Source organism: Xiphophorus couchianus, chromosome 2 (assembly GCF_001444195.1).
Source record: "Xiphophorus couchianus chromosome 2, X_couchianus-1.0, whole genome shotgun sequence".
Lineage (NCBI taxonomy): Eukaryota > Metazoa > Chordata > Actinopteri > Cyprinodontiformes > Poeciliidae > Xiphophorus > Xiphophorus couchianus.
The window spans coordinates 7,440,297-7,456,884 of NC_040229.1; the positions used below are offsets into that span (position 1 = coordinate 7,440,297).

At 42.2% G+C, this 16,588-nt stretch overlaps 1 protein-coding gene across 3 annotated transcripts in view; it reads left to right on the plus strand.

Moving 5' to 3' along the window:
• The first annotated feature begins 15,085 nt into the window (after positions 1-15,085).
• The window catches only part of znf423 (zinc finger protein 423), a 186,980-nt gene continuing 185,477 nt past the window's right edge, over positions 15,086-16,588 (plus strand). For 2 of the 3 annotated variants that reach the window (XM_028042164.1, XM_028042179.1), the window contains exon 1: positions 15,086-16,230. In XM_028042164.1, coding sequence (XP_027897965.1) covers positions 16,191-16,230 — 40 coding nt within the window. In that variant the 5' untranslated portion in view covers positions 15,086-16,190. The remainder of the gene's footprint in view (positions 16,231-16,588) is intronic. The other variant, XM_028042172.1, reaches the window with a different exon arrangement.

Sequence of the window (16,588 nt, forward strand, 5' to 3'; positions counted from 1 at the left end):
AACATTAAAATGATGTTGATCTTTTTTCTCTGTCTCCACGCTGAATATTTATTGGTATATGGCTACAGGCTAAACTCTCTCCCACTTTCTCACCTTTGGATCAGTTGACGAATGCAGCTTACACTGAGACAAACACACAAGCAGCAGTGAGCACACATAATCAGATTGTTTTGCTTTTTTATATATTCATTCATGCATGTGTGCAGCATGCACACCAGAGCATGCGTTAAATTGAAATTCAAACTAGTTAGGAATAATGCAGGAGACTGCAGTGCATCTGCAGAAATCTACCTTCTTTCTGTTGTTAACAGCCGATAAACGATGCAGCTTCATGTTAGCATTTTAATCGGTCACACATGAACTTGTTTCAAATAAAAGAAGGCAATACAAAGTGTAAAAGAATGAGATTTGAGGAGAGGCAGAGCGACACAAGAGGCAGCAGAGGGATTAAGGCAGGCGGGGAGAGAGAGTGTGCTTTAGGCTACATAAATATAACATGAACTGTGTTCACAGGTGGCAGGTGGGGAAGCAGCACAATGCAGAGGAGTCATGTTCAGCAGCACTTTGTTCAGCAGTGGAGAATAGACTTTCAGTGCCTCTTCACCTCAGGAACTCCAGGCTTTGATAGCTGGGAGACAGAGAGAGGGCTGATGTGGAAACGGCTCGCAGCGCTCTCTGACCCTGACTCCACTCTCACAGCCTCTCTGTCTTATTCCTGTTGCAGATGCTCTCACCTCACATTGTGTCGTCGTCCAGCTGACGCCAGGTGAGCTGCGAAAATCCTGAGTCTGGATGGAAGGATGACGTTTAAAAAAACTCATTCCCATTTTCTGAAGGCTGAATATTTATTAAAAGTTTCCCATCAATTCATTTTAAATCAGTCTTTACATTATTCATTAATTAAGTTGCACTTTGTACTTTTATTTTGAATTATCGTCATTTTAAAAAAAAAATACATAAAATTAACTTCTTTTCACCTCTAAATTGGAGTGAATAATGTTAATTTTTGACAACTTATCTTTCTTTTGAAAGGACATTAAAAAGTAAAAACATAACAGATTCTGTCCTATGTAACCCACAATTAGCAAACGACTTTTATTTTTGCGGGCCCACTTCCTGTGTTGCCCGAACGCTGCTAACTTATTTAAAGCCACGCCTCCAGTGCGCAGTAAAAGATCCTCACCTGTTCCACTGTGATTGTGGCTTGCTGTTGGCGTCTTCCTTAGGAATTCCTCAAAAAAATCTTTGAACATATTGATTTGATTGCTGGGTGAGTTTATTTGTTAACAGTGTTATTTGTTCTATGTGGTACTTCTGCTCAATTGCTCATTGGAGCGTTGTTTTATTAGAATCACTGGCATTGTTTACCTGGACCGTCACCAGGATTCTGTTAGTGCTGATTGTGGCTAAGTACGCCCCACTCTCTTCAAAAAGGTAACTTGTTGCTGAAGTTTGTGCGTATTCTGACACCTTTACATTGATGCCGAGGCACTGAAGTTTAAACTAAAATTGATCAGAACAGAATGTAGCTACACTTAAATTGATATTGCGCAGTATATTTATTTATTTATTTATTTATTTTTCTTCCCTCACTCTGCTTGAGTATTTGACAATTAATTTATTTTATTTTTCTTGATTGATATTTTGGAAGTGCACTTTAACTTTAGTACTTTAAGTTTAAATTGATTAGTTGAAATATGATAGTTTTGTTTTATTTAAATTATGGTTAGTTTAACCTGATTGAAATGTCTGTTTAATTATTAGGAATCTAATTATTGCATTTGCATTTAGTATGCATAAACTAGATGTTTAAATTTAATAATTATTTCCTTTGTATTATATTTGTTTCTGATAAAACACTTAATGGGTTTTCTGACCTTTTAGGTCGGGTTTTTTTTTTCCACCTGTCGGATCAGATCCTCATCTGGATCGAAAGATGGCGAGCTAGGAATGGACTATGGACTTTATGATTTGGACAATCAATTTATTCTGAGTCAATTCTCATGTGTCTCATTGTGTTATTGTAATTGTATGTTTTTTTATTCAAATCACTTAATATATATTCACCAAAACTAAAAGCACTGCCTCCTGTGTTTTTTCACACCTCAGGCTCCTTAAAAGGCCACTCTTCCGATGCTGCTTATGTAGCCGCAGTTAGCTGCCTAGCCCATAACTGTTACATTACTTTGGCGAGCTAGCCAGGAGCCTGATACTGTGAATGTTTTGGTGAATGTGTTTTGTGGTTTGGTATTGAAATATGGATTTCTTTGACCAAGTTGGTATCAATGTTGCTAATTCTGTCATCATTAGTGGTGTAACGAACACTCAAGCAGATGATGAGATTGTCAATCTTTTACGTAGTTATGGTGGAATTAAGGTTTTTTCTGTTACTGCATGTGAGAGTCCATTTTATAAAAACCTGGCCGTTGAATTTACTAATTCTGCAGATTTGGAAAAGCTAAAATCGCTTTTACCATATGTTTATCCATCTCAGGTTGCAGAAGATGTTATATTTGTTGTTAAATTGCTTTCAAGAGAGTGCCCTGCCACAGTCACAGTGGACACGACCTTACCTCCTGATTATCTCCATGAACTGAAACGTATTTCCCAGCAGAGTGGACAATCATTTGATGACGTTTTGAGAGGAGTTTTTGAACAAATAAGTGCTCATTTAGGAATAGCGGCTACCGGAGGGGAGCCTGATGGGGATGATGAAGGGGATGGTGATGAGGAGGATATTGTTGAAATACTTACCATTGAAAGAGAGTCCAGTCAGACTCAGCCATCTACTCTTCCCGCAAACCAATCAGATCAGTCCACCACCTACCAGCAGGGACCACAAACTCAGCCTAATCCAACTACAAATGTGGGGCCGAGAATTTTCCTCTCGGGGACTGATCTGAATCCTTCTGGGGTTCAAAGGGTTGTTGTCGAACACATTGTGCGCAGAGATGATGTAAATCTTCAACCTCTGTCTTCAGTTAGACTACGCACCTTTTCAGGAAGACTTCCAAAACCTCAGCATGAGGCAGATTATGAATCCTGGAGGTCTCAAATAGAACTCTTAAATGCAGATCCAAGTCTAGCACCTTTACATGTTACAAGGCGCATTTTGGAAGGTTTACTCCCTCCAGCTGCTGACCTAGTGAAGGGTTTGGGGCCTGGTGCCCTGCCTGCAACATTTTTGCAGGTACTTGATTCTGCATATGCCACTGTTGAGGATGGAGAAGAATTGTTTGCAAAATTTTTAAACACGCTTCAGGACCATGGGGAACGACCATCTTCTTATCTGCAGAGACTCCAGTTGGCTCTCAGCACAGTGGTGAAGCGTGGTGGGATTCCAGCCACTGAAATTGACAAATATTTGTTAAAACAATTTTGTAGAGGTTGCTGGGATAACAGCATGATTAACAAACTTCAACTAGAAAAGAAAAAAGACCAACCACCTCCTTTCTCAGAGCTTTTATTAAAACTCAGAACAGAAGAAGACAGACAGTTGGCAAAAGAGATGTTAATGAAAAAACATATTCCATCAGTCAAGCATCGTGTCAGTGCACAAGCTCACACTACCAGTTCATGTTCATGTAGCCATCTATCAGACTCGGGTGCTATCGAAGACTTAAGGAAGCAAATGTTAAAGCTGCAGAGTCAAATGTCAGCCCTGCTGTGTAAGGACTCTAATTCTGCTAAACCAGAAAATCAGATGAAAAAACAGAAACCAAAATCTGGCCAACCTAGTAATAGGCCAAAGCCCTGGTTCTGTTTCAAGTGTGGACAGGATGGTCACATTGCTCCCAACTGTTCCAGTCAGCCAAATTCCAGTTTAGTTGAAGAAAAACGCCGCCAGCTCAAACACAAACAGCAGTCCTGGGACAAAAGTAAGCCATTAAACTAGAAGCAGTTCTTACTGAGGGACAAGTGGGAGCTGCAACTAGTGAATGTCCCCACACTACAGACTCATTTTCACATTTTTCATTACCTAAAGGATTAGTGGGCACAAGGAGTACTGGTGAGGTGAAGATTAAAGGGATCAATTTTCATTGCCTCTTGGACACAGGTTCCCAAGTCACCACAATTTCACATTCCTTCTATAACACCCATCTATCAGATCACAAAATAAAACCAATAAATGATCTTTTGGAGATAGAAGGTGCAAATGGTCAGAGGGTGCCTTATATCGGATATGTGGAACTCTGTTTGACATTTCCCCCTGAGTTCACAGGAGAAGAGATGGACATAAACACCTTGGCCTTGGTTGTTCCAGACCTGCGATCATCACAACCCCCTGTTCTGATTGGCACCAACACTTTGGATGTTGTGTATAACCAGTGCTGTCAGTCACAGTCTGAGTTCCATCCTGTGCCTTTTGGATATAGAGCAGTGCACAAAATTTTGGAGATAAGGCATAAACTAACAACAGATGACTATCATGGCATTCTAAAAATGCAGTCATCCATCCCACAGGTCGTTCCTGCACAGAAGATTGCTGTGCTGGATGCTCTTCTTATTTGCCCATTACTGCAAGGTGAAAAAGAAGTAGTTATTCAGCATCCAACCTCTTTCTCTCTACCGGGTGGTTTGATAGTAAAATCTAGTCTTTTTGATTTACCTCCTGTACAGCCTGCTTCTCTGCCAGTGGTGATCACTAATGAATCTGACCATGACATTGTGATTCCAGCCAGAGCAGCCATCGCTGAAGTCAGTACCATCCAAACCATTCTTCACAAAGAGCAGAGTGTGCATCAACCTTCCTATAGTTCTGAGCCAAATCCAACCAAATTGAACTACAACTTTGGAGATTCGCCACTCTCAACTGAATGGAAGCAACGTATAACAACCATGCTCAACAGTATGTCAGATGTTTTTTCAAAGCATGATCTTGATTTTGGTCGTACAGATAAGGTCAAGCATGAGATCAAGCTATCAGATCCCACGGCTTTTAAACAGCGACCAAGACCCATCCACCCCCTAGATGTGGATGCGGTACGTAAACATATTCAAGAACTGCTGCAGTCTGGTGTTGTACGTGAATCCAACTCACCCTTTGCTTCCCCCATAGTTGTAGTGCGGAAGAAAAATGGTGCAGTACGGCTCTGTATTGATTACAGGAAGTTGAATGCACAGACCATCAGGGATGCATATGCTTTGCCAAAGCTGGAGGACACATTTTCAGCACTGTCTGGCTCGACGTGGTTCTCCACACTGGATTTAAAATCTGGTTACTACCAGATTGAGATGAATGAATCAGACAAAAATAAAACTGCATTTGTCTGTCCGCTTGGATTTTATGAATTTAATCGTATGCCTCAAGGTGTAACTAATGCTCCTAGCACCTTTCAACGCCTTATGGAGCGGTGCATGGGAGACATGAATTTAAAAGAAGTGCTTGTTTTCATTGACGATTTAATAGTGTTTGCACCAACTCTAGAAGAGCATGAACTTCGGTTGAAGAAAGTTCTTCAACGCCTGAAAGAATTTGGATTGAAGCTGTCAGTTGAAAAGTGTGTTTTCTTTCAGACATCTGTTCGCTACCTTGGACATGTAGTTTCAAGGGATGGAGTGGAGACAGATCCAGACAAGATTTCCACCTTAACATCTTGGCCGGTTCCTCAGAATTTAAAAGAGCTCAGATCATTCCTTGGTTTTGCAGGGTATTATCGCCGGTTTGTGGAAGGGTTCTCATCAGTGGTCAAACCTCTCAATGAGTTAACAGCTGGATATCCACCCTGCCAGAAAAGATCAAAACAGATGAAGTTGCAGCATTACCTTGACCCCAAAGAACCCTTTGCTTCTCGCTGGACAACTGCTTGCCAGCAGGCCTTTGAAGAGGTAATCCGGAAACTCAGTACAGCACCAGTTCTTGCATTTGCAGACCCAGGTAAACCCTACATATTACACACAGATGCTAGCTCTACTGGCCTTGGTGCAGTTTTGTACCAAGAACAGGATGGGCAGAACAGGGTGATTGCATATGCCAGCAGAGGTCTGTCCCGCAGTGAAAGTCGATATCCTGCCCATAAACTTGAGTTTTTGGCCCTCAAATGGGCAGTTACAGAAAAATTTTATGACTACCTGTATGGATCCGATTTCACTGTGGTTACAGATAGCAACCCATTGACATATCTGCTAACTTCTGCTAAATTGGATGCTACAAGCTATAGATGGCTTTCTGCTCTTTCAACTTTTACTTTTAAGATCATTTATCGGGCTGGCAGGTTAAATGTGGATGCTGATGGTCTCTCTCGGCGACCTCATGCTGAAGAGGTGGCTGATCCTTTGTCTCTTAAGGAGAAAGAGAGAATATTGAAGTTTACTGAACAACATCTGGAACATCCATCTTGTATTTCCATTGACCAGCACTCAGTCCAAGCAATATGTGACAGGCAACTGGTGTACAGCTCACCCAACCTGGACCAGGTTGTTGCTCTTGTGCAAACCCTCTCCATTAACACTGACAGTTTACCAGACAGTTTTGTTAATGATCTACAGTTCTCTTCACCTGTTGTGCCATCTTTCTCTGAAGGTGAAATTGCTGACAAACAGAGAGCCGATCCAGTCATTCAGCACATTATTGCTCAGTTGGAACGAGGGGAAAACCCACCGCCATTTCTGAGGGAACGGCTCCCCGATCTGCCATTACTCCTGCGAGAGCTTACACGCTTGGAGCTCCATAATAATGTTCTTGTCAGGAGGAGGAATATTGGAGGTGAGCTTACTTACCAACTTGTACTTCCAGAGGAATGGCGGCCTGAGGTCCTCAACCAGCTTCATGACCAGATGGGCCATTTGGGCACAGAAAGGACTCTGGATCTCGTCAGATCACGGTTCTTCTGGCCACGAATGGCAGTTGATGTCTGTAACAAACTCAAGAACTGTGAGAGATGCATCCGAAGAAAAGCACAACCTGAGAAAGCTGCACCACTTGTTAACATTAAAACCTCAAGACCACTCGAACTTGTCTGCATGGACTTTCTCTCCATAGAACCAGACCGAAGCAACACCAAAAATGTTCTAGTGATAACTGATCATTTCACAAAATATGCTGTTGCCGTGCCAACCCCAAACCAAAGAGCCAAAACCGTAGCAAAAGCGCTATGGGAGAACTACCTTGTCCATTATGGAATGCCAGAGCGTCTCCATAGCGACCAAGGGACTGATTTTGAATCTCATACTATCAAAGAGCTCTGTCAGATCACAGGAATCCAAAAGATTAGGACCACACCTTACCATCCCCGTGGCAATCCTGTGGAGCGATTCAACCGAACACTCTTAAACATGTTGGGTACGCTGCAAAAAGAAGATAAAATTCACTGGAAAGATTTTGTGAAGCCATTGGTACACGCTTACAACTGTACCCGAAATGATGTCACTGGATACTCCCCATATGAATTGATGTTTGGTCGGCAACCCCGCCTTCCTGTTGACTTAGCTTTTGGACTGCCTGTGTCTGAAAAACCATCTACATCTCATTCACAGTATGTTGAAAAGCTCAAGTCACATCTCAAAGAAAGTTATAAGATTGCAACTGAAAACGCTGAGAAAGTCATGTGGAAGAACAAACTCAGATTTGACAAGCAAGTCACAGCTGCAGAACTCTCAGTTGGAGATAGAGTTCTGGTTAGAAACGTCAAACTGCGAGGCAAGCACAAGCTCGCAGACCGGTGGGAATCAGACGTGTATATTATTCAGAAGAAAGCCGGCACTCTTCCAGTATACACAGTCAAACCAGAAGGCAAAGATCGTCCCATCAGGACCCTCCACCGTGACCTGTTGTTGCCTTGTGGCTACCTGTCCCCAGCCTCTAAACCAGAACAGATAAAGCCAACAACAGCCATTGCACCTGAGACTTCAGAAAATGTAGATCTTTTAGACCCTGAAAATGAAGAACTGTTTTTATTTGACTTACCTGATTTCTCCAGCTCCTATGTCACCAGAGTTACAACTGAGGTTGACTTACCTGCTCCTGCATCTACTGTCGCTCCTCTGCCTGTGGATCCGCCTGGCCAGCATCCCCAGAGCTCTTTGGAAGAAGAGGTTGGTGAGGAAAAGGAAGTGGAGTCTGGACCTGAACCTATTGCTGAACTGGACATGGAACAAACAGCTGAAGATGGAACAGATTCTGATGACTCAGAGCCTCTCGTGGAAAATTCCTCCTCTCAATCAGGACCTGTCTCTCCTCACCCAGAATCTGCATCCTCTCCAGGACAATCCAGCATGTTAAGTGATTCTTCTGCTGCAAAACTCTCCAGCCCAGATCCTGAACCACCTGTCAGACGCTCTACCCGAACACATCAGCCACCAACTCGTCTGCAGTATTCAACACTTGGTCATCCACTTCTGCAGAGCATCCAGACCCTGTTTCAAGGACTCAGTACAATCTTTACATCTGCTCTGGACCTGGATGAGACCTCTGTGACCTCTACATCATGTGACAGTGTGGTGTGTCACCAGCCTGTTGCATGTACGAGGCCGCACATGAGTTTAGGGGGGGAACCTGTAACCCACAATTAGCAAACGACTTTTATTTTTGCGGGCCCACTTCCTGTGTTGCCCGAACGCTGCTAACTTATTTAAAGCCACGCCTCCAGTGCGCAGTAAAAGATCCTCACCTGTTCCACTGTGATTGTGGCTTGCTGTTGGCGTCTTCCTTAGGAATTCCTCAAAAAAATCTTTGAACATATTGATTTGATTGCTGGGTGAGTTTATTTGTTAACAGTGTTATTTGTTCTATGTGGTACTTCTGCTCAATTGCTCATTGGAGCGTTGTTTTATTAGAATCACTGGCATTGTTTACCTGGACCGTCACCAGGATTCTGTTAGTGCTGATTGTGGCTAAGTACGCCCCACTCTCTTCAAAAAGGTAACTTGTTGCTGAAGTTTGTGCGTATTCTGACACCTTTACATTGATGCCGAGGCACTGAAGTTTAAACTAAAATTGATCAGAACAGAATGTAGCTACACTTAAATTGATATTGCGCAGTATATTTATTTATTTATTTATTTATTTTTCTTCCCTCACTCTGCTTGAGTATTTGACAATTAATTTATTTTATTTTTCTTGATTGATATTTTGGAAGTGCACTTTAACTTTAGTACTTTAAGTTTAAATTGATTAGTTGAAATATGATAGTTTTGTTTTATTTAAATTATGGTTAGTTTAACCTGATTGAAATGTCTGTTTAATTATTAGGAATCTAATTATTGCATTTGCATTTAGTATGCATAAACTAGATGTTTAAATTTAATAATTATTTCCTTTGTATTATATTTGTTTCTGATAAAACACTTAATGGGTTTTCTGACCTTTTAGGTCGGGTTTTTTTTTTCCACCTGTCGGATCAGATCCTCATCTGGATCGAAAGATGGCGAGCTAGGAATGGACTATGGACTTTATGATTTGGACAATCAATTTATTCTGAGTCAATTCTCATGTGTCTCATTGTGTTATTGTAATTGTATGTTTTTTTATTCAAATCACTTAATATATATTCACCAAAACTAAAAGCACTGCCTCCTGTGTTTTTTCACACCTCAGGCTCCTTAAAAGGCCACTCTTCCGATGCTGCTTATGTAGCCGCAGTTAGCTGCCTAGCCCATAACTGTTACACCTAGTTGGTAAAAACTGCATCTGAGAAAGTAAATGCACCTTTCCTGCTTATGCCAGAGGTTCACTAACTAACCAGGAGTTCAGGCAGTTTGCAGCTCAGGAGCAGAGAGGAGCGAAACACAACGCCAAGATGGGAAGTGATCAGCAATGACTTTTCCATCCATCCGTCCGTCCGTCCATCCGTCCATCCATCCATCCATCCATCCATCCATCCATCCATCCCATACTCAGTAATATGTGGTTTATTTTAAGTTTTTAAAACGATTCATAATGTCTAAGAGTTGTGTAACTCAATCATCCTAAAACATTGTCTTAATAAATTAGCCTAATGGCACATTTTTGTTTAATTGTCAGAGAATCTGAACACAATACAAATCCAGAAGAGAACATCATTATCTTCCTGGATACGTTTCTGAAGATGTGGTAGAATGTGTTTCTTGTGCATAGCTATTTAGAAAACTAATTAAATTCTAAAAACATTTATGTAAATGTTACCTTCATGTAATAACTTATGCAGGTTTAAAGTTTAATTTAACCGCAGCTCACTGAATAAACCAGTGTCCAGCCAGCAGCAGGTTTTATTTAATGTGAAGGTGAAAGATCAGTGAGATCTTCATGGAATCACCTCCGGCTCCTTGTTTTCCATCTCGCTGCTGTTAAGGTATGAAATCTTTGAGCCAAATCCCCATTTTGGAGCCATAAAGCTACATCTGCTGCTGGTTTATTCCATTGATGTCCTGTCTGTATCAATTCCCGCTGCATGTCTGTTGGCGGACTTATTCAGAAGCTGCTGCTTGATGTTCTCTTGTTGTGTGCATTAAAAGCCAAATCCTTGTGGAGATGACAGAGGGTGTAATCGCTGGCTATGTGATTCAACAATAAGGCCCTTAGAAGCCATTCAGAGTGGGGCCTGTCCTTGACCCTTAAGGAGCTTGTAATGTGGGCTTTTTCCCCCCGCTCTTTGTATTTACAGGCATAAACGGGGAGGGGCGCCGGAGGTGGAGGGGGGCCGACCGCTGAGCGGGGGCTTTTGGCCCTCCATGCCACTGGCAGCATACAGGGGGAGCCTCACACACACACACACACACACACACACACACACACACACACACACAGATATCTTTGCAGGGACTTTCCATTGACTTCCATTCATTTCTACAGCCTAAACCTTACCCATACCCTAACCATTACATACCCAACCCTAACCCTATCCAAAACTCAGTTCACACCTTAGTCCTAAATCTGACCCCTGACCCAAAAACAGTGTTTCCCCTTGTGGGGACCAGGCTTAGGTCCCCACAAGGAGCAGTGTGTCCCCACAACATAGTATATGTGAGGAAAATGGTCCCCACAAGGTATTAGAAACAAACACACACACACACACACACACACACAAAGACATGCACACCTGGGTGTCTTGCATGACCAGAGTTGCATAGTAAATAGTTACATTTACTCAGTTACAGTTTATTTGAGTAACATTTTGAAAATTGACTTTTTACTTTACTTGAGTAATTTAATTATGAAGTATCGATACTCAAGTAACATTTCTGGATATTTGACTCACTGTGAGTACCTTCACCAAATGAAGAACAAGTTTGTTTTAACCAAAAAATTCACCAGACTCAGTCAACCTGCACAGTTTTAGTTAAGTTTATATCTGGGGTTCCCTCTCTACAGTGACACCAAATACTCCCGGAGTTTAGTCTTTCTGCAGAAGAGGCAACTTCTTGTACCAGGATCTCATTCTGTCTGTAAGTTTTATATTGAAAAAAACTTTTGGGAAAAATTTTTATTTTCCCTGATTTTGTTATTTTTTTTAATGGAGTCTGTCTGGTGGGAGAAAAAATTTAACCCAACTTAATCATAGAAGGTTTGGGGGTTTTTCTCCTATGGCACCAGGCAAGCTCTGTAATTTGAATGATAATTTATATAAATTATTTTCATTTTGGTCTTTAAACTATCAAAATTTCCACATAACTTTAAATTTTGGTCCATCTGATGATGGAATTTCTGAATATTAAATGATAATTTTGATCAGTTGCTCAATACACAGGAAAACAGACTGTCTTCAGTCAGAGGCTTCTTCAAATTCACAGCAATACAGACTGCTGCAAAACATCTTTCCTGCAGTCATCACCATCCATAATAACTCTATGAAGGATTTGAGTTAATGAGTCACAACAACATTTAATTTTAATATAGTTGCTTTGAATTGAATTCCCACAAGTCTGAACCGGAAATGATCTGCGCCACTGAACCGCCATGTTGGTAGGCAGGGCACAGAACAGTGATGTTTGTGGGCAAGTATCAGTGATGTTCAGGTCACATTTGAAAAGATTGGATATGTATCGGATTTAGGAACATATATTCACACTGCAGCCTACAGAGACCCAATTCCGATTTTTTGTCAAATCTGTTTTTTTGCCGTGTTTGTTCACACTTCCAAATATATGCTACTGGTCCAGTGCGCATGCACAATAGAGGTCGCAATAATGTCACACACAGAGAGCGTGCTCAGTGTTTGCAGAAGTAAACATGGATGCTAAAGGTGGAGCGTATCTTAGGACTTTAAAGTTGATGTCCGCCCGGAGTCAGCACATTAACAACTTTATCAACATTGTCCGCCATGGTTGCTGCTTTTCTTCTTTCAGGACGCAGAATAGTGACGTTTGTCGAGTATTAATGACATTCAAGTCTATGGGATGAATGCAACCTGGCCGTTCAGATTCAGGACACATTTGAAAAGATCGGATACGTATCGGATTTATGAACACACATCCAAGCAGAGTGGGTCGCACTCAAAAAAAATGCAATCTGTGTTGTTCAGACTGTCATGAAAAGATGAGATACAGATCGTGTATCAGATTTGGGTCACTTCAGGCTGCAGTGTGAACGCAGCTTTAGTTGGGTACATTTTTGGTCACTTTACCCACCTCTTGCTCTTTTCATTTTGGAGGGAAGGGTGAAGGTTTGTGAGTGAGACAATTGACGGGATGGAGAGAGAAAAGAAGTCCATCTTCCTCCTCCCGCCTCCAGCAGCTCCAGCGGGGGGCCGATCTTAAAGGCTTCTCTGCCTCTCCGCGGGGCGGACAGGGTGTGGTAGGGGGGCAGGGAGGCTCAATCTGCGGCCCCGCTGGTCAGCACTGGGAGCTCCACGTTGCTGGGCTATCCATGACAACCAGAGCGAAAGCTGGGAGAGGGTTAGTCAGGGAACATGGAAAAGCTCAGCTGCGGTCAGAGAGCGCTCGGTTGGAGCAGAGAGACGAGAACAAAGCACCCAGTGATTTTCATTTCTCCCTCTTTGTTTGCTTTATATTGTCCACAGACGTGTCCCCTCTTTGCTTTACTGGGAATAAAGGAGCTTCAAAGGAGACACAGCCACACACAACCATGTAGACATAAATGCACACACATGTGTGGCTAATTGAATTATGTGTGTACAGTGAGTCAGATGCTTTCTGTTCGCCTTGAAAGCAGCTCTCCGAAGGGGCGCAGCACTCCTAAAGGCCAGCGGAGGACGCAGAGAGGCGCATTTTAAGGAAAATGTCACCAGATTTTAAACCTAGGAGTAACGTCCCCTTTGCACAAAGCGCCATGCTTGTCTGTGCTCACTGCCAGATTGTAAGTCAATGTGGTCCAGAGAAAGAACAGAACAGGAAGGTTAAAAGAATGTAAAATCAACTTTTTTTTAGTTTTACATAATGTTATAATGTTAATGTTATCTCATCAAAAACATACTTGGAATATTTTCTTGATTCTTTCATGCATGTTTGAGTAATCCTTTAAGATTGCTCAAACCATTCAGCTACAAAACACCTGGTTGGACCTAGCTCCACCTTCAAGGCACAGCTCCTACTTGGAGTAGCAGTTTCCATCTCTGCTCCTTCAGACTAGCCTGCAGCAATTAGCAAACACTTGGTGGAACTGTACAAATGCTGAGCTGATTGTAGGAGCTACTTCTCAGTGAAATGCTGGTAAAAATGTTGTTAAATAGTAAATAGAGGAGCAATGGTGTGATGACTTCCTGATGGCAGAGTTTCAGAAAGAACAGCAGCTCTTAAAGAGACAGAGGCCCAATTTCAAGATGTTAAATTACAAAGTAAAAGTTATTTTAAGGCATGTTGGATCTCTATAGCTTTTCATAACCACTGAAGATAACATAACACCATTTTATAGCACAATCAAGTAACTATGTACCTGGAAAACACGTTACTGCCACTATGATAAGTTTTAAATCTCATGAGTCCATCCACTGGTCTGTCCAATCCGTCCAATGTGCCCGATCCATAAGCACAGATCTATTCAGTCTAATTCTGTTCTCTGAAAAATACAGACATTTCTAGATTAATTTCAGAAATTTAAAAAGGAAATTTCTGAGCTCCAGAAGTCAAGAATGTATAAGAATAAATTTTTTTTTTAATTTAACCTCAGAAATTTGCTTGAAAATAGCCTGGAAATTTCAGAGTTTCAAAAGTCAAATTTGTGTTAGAAAAAAGTCTGAAACTTTAATATTAATATTTATATAAAATTCAAAGCTCAGAAAGTCAAGAATTGCCAACTTCTGAAACTCCAGAAATTTCCTCTTTCTGTTTTTGCAGAAAATTTCTGACATTAAGCTTTTTCTCCCATATTTTTGACTTTTGGAGCTCAGAAATTTCTAGTTTATGCAAGTAAATGTAACTAGTTACTACCCAACTCTGGCCAAAAAGGAAAATGGTTTTGACACCCCTGTTCTGTTGAGTCCAAAGGTGGACAGAGAACCCAAAAGTTGTACTCAAGTAAGAGTAGCACTACTTCAGCATATTTTTACTCAAGTAAAGAGTAGCAGTCCAAAAAATACTCAAGTAAAGAGTAAAACAGTATTTGGTAAAAAAAAAAAAAAAAGTCTACTCAAATACTGCGTAACAGATCAAATTATCATTAATTTAATATTTAAAATTGCATCATCAAATGGACTAAAATATAAAGTGGAAATTTTGGTATTTTAAGGATGAAAATGACAATAATTCAAATAAGTAATAAAAAATAACAAAATCAGGCAAAAGGAAATGTTTCCAAATCAGTTTCTTCCAATAAAAAACTTATAAAACTTTAACCAAAACTGCAGGTCTGTGTCAGGTGAATTTTTGGTTAAAACATGTTTGTTTTTCATTAACTGAGTACAGAATCCAGAACTTTCAGTCAAATTAAGAGTAGCAATACTTCATAATAAAATGACTCAAGTAAAAATAACTACAGGGTAGTAAAAATGCTCCTAAAAGTAATTTTAAAAAGCTACTCAGGTAAATGTAACTAGTTACTACCCAACTCTGGCCAAAACTGAAAATGAGTTTGTCACCCCTGCTCTGTTGAGTCCAATTCCAGGTTGCAGTTGCGCCATTTGGCCACAGCTCGCCGCTGTTGCACAACTCCCCTCCCCTTTCTCCCCTCTCTCCCTCCCTCTGCCCATCTTGTGTCTCTCGCTCTCTCCCTCTCTCTCTCCTGCCTCTCTGCCTCAGCCAACCCGGGCTGTGCCGAGCTGCTCCCTGCGGGATCAGAGCGCTCCCCCGCCGGGACCCTTCTCTCACATCCCCCTGCTGGGACGCGGCTACATTTCCAGCCAAGCACTGCCTGCCTTGGCTTTATTATGTGTGTCTGCGCCGCAGCCCCGCCAGCAGAGGCAGGCAGAGGAGGAGGAGGGAGGCTGGTAGCCAGAGTCAGGACAAAGAAAAAGCAGGGAGACAGAGGCTAGCGCAGGGTTAGACCGCTCCAAACATCAGCCTGCCGTTTATTAGGAAATATTAACAAACTGAACGGCTTGTAAAAGCAGCTTTCCCCTCGGGGTGGAGAGGCAGGGGGAAGCGGCGCACTGTCCATGCCACCAGATCCACAACACCTAGAGTAGAAATAACGGACGGTTCTGGCCGGTTCGGCTCCTGGAGGGGTGGGGGGAAGAGAACCAGAACAGCCTGAAACAGTGACACTAAACTAAAGAAGCTGAGAGGAAGAGGAGAGGAGAAAGAAGGCGCGCTTCAATCGATAGAAAATATTAGAAAAAATACCCGAAAAAACAAAAACAACAATCCGTACGAGGTGCTGGCTGTCACTTCTCTCTATCGCAGCGCGTGGAGGTCCTGTCCAGGTGTTGGTTGGTGTTTTTTTCTTTTCTTTTTTTTTTTTGGACGCGCGCGTGGGTGGCAGCTCGCGCACAGGTCCGTCCGCGAGCGCTGGAAGAGGTCGGAGAAAGCGGAACGCGTGCGGCAGCGGCGGCGCGGCGAGGAGACGAAACAAAATCAAGGTTGTCGGAGTCGCGGCGAGCGAGGAAGTTGTGTCCGCTTCTCCCACAAAACGCAGCAGCTGCGGCAGCTGCCTGGCTCCAGTTCCCAGTGCGTCGTGGCCGGACTGACGGCAGTGACCGAAGCTGCCGCATTGCAACAGGCGAAGAAGCAGCGAAGAGGTGGTGGAGGTGAAGAAGAAGAAGAAGAAGAGGGAGGAAGAGGAAAGGACAGCCCGGCTGCTCCGCCGCCTGCATGGGAAGCTGAAACCAGGAGCGGAACGAGAGCAGTTAGAGAAAATCCAGGTTTCAGAGCGCAAAGCGGAGATGTCCAGGCGGAAACAGGCCAAGCCGCGCTCTGTTAAAGGTAAGAAAAGTGCTGGTTTGGGAGCGGAACCGGAGTTTGTGCCGCTGCAGCGTTGACTCTTAATTTAATTTAAGTTGATTTTCCCCCAAAGGGCTGTAAGCAGGCTGTGTGAAGCTCTACAGCTGCTTGGCTTAAGACCTGAAGTTTACTGAGTCAGATTGTGGAAAATAAAAAAGAAGCAAGTCCTGTATACCTGACTGAGTGGAAATTGGTTTTTAATTAGCTGACACGGGTGGATCATTGTTCTGACAGCGTGGGCTGTTTTATTATTATTATTATTATTATTATTATTATTATTATTATTATTATTATTATTATTTTTACACCAACTTGTTGTGGTTCACTGAATAAAGCAAAT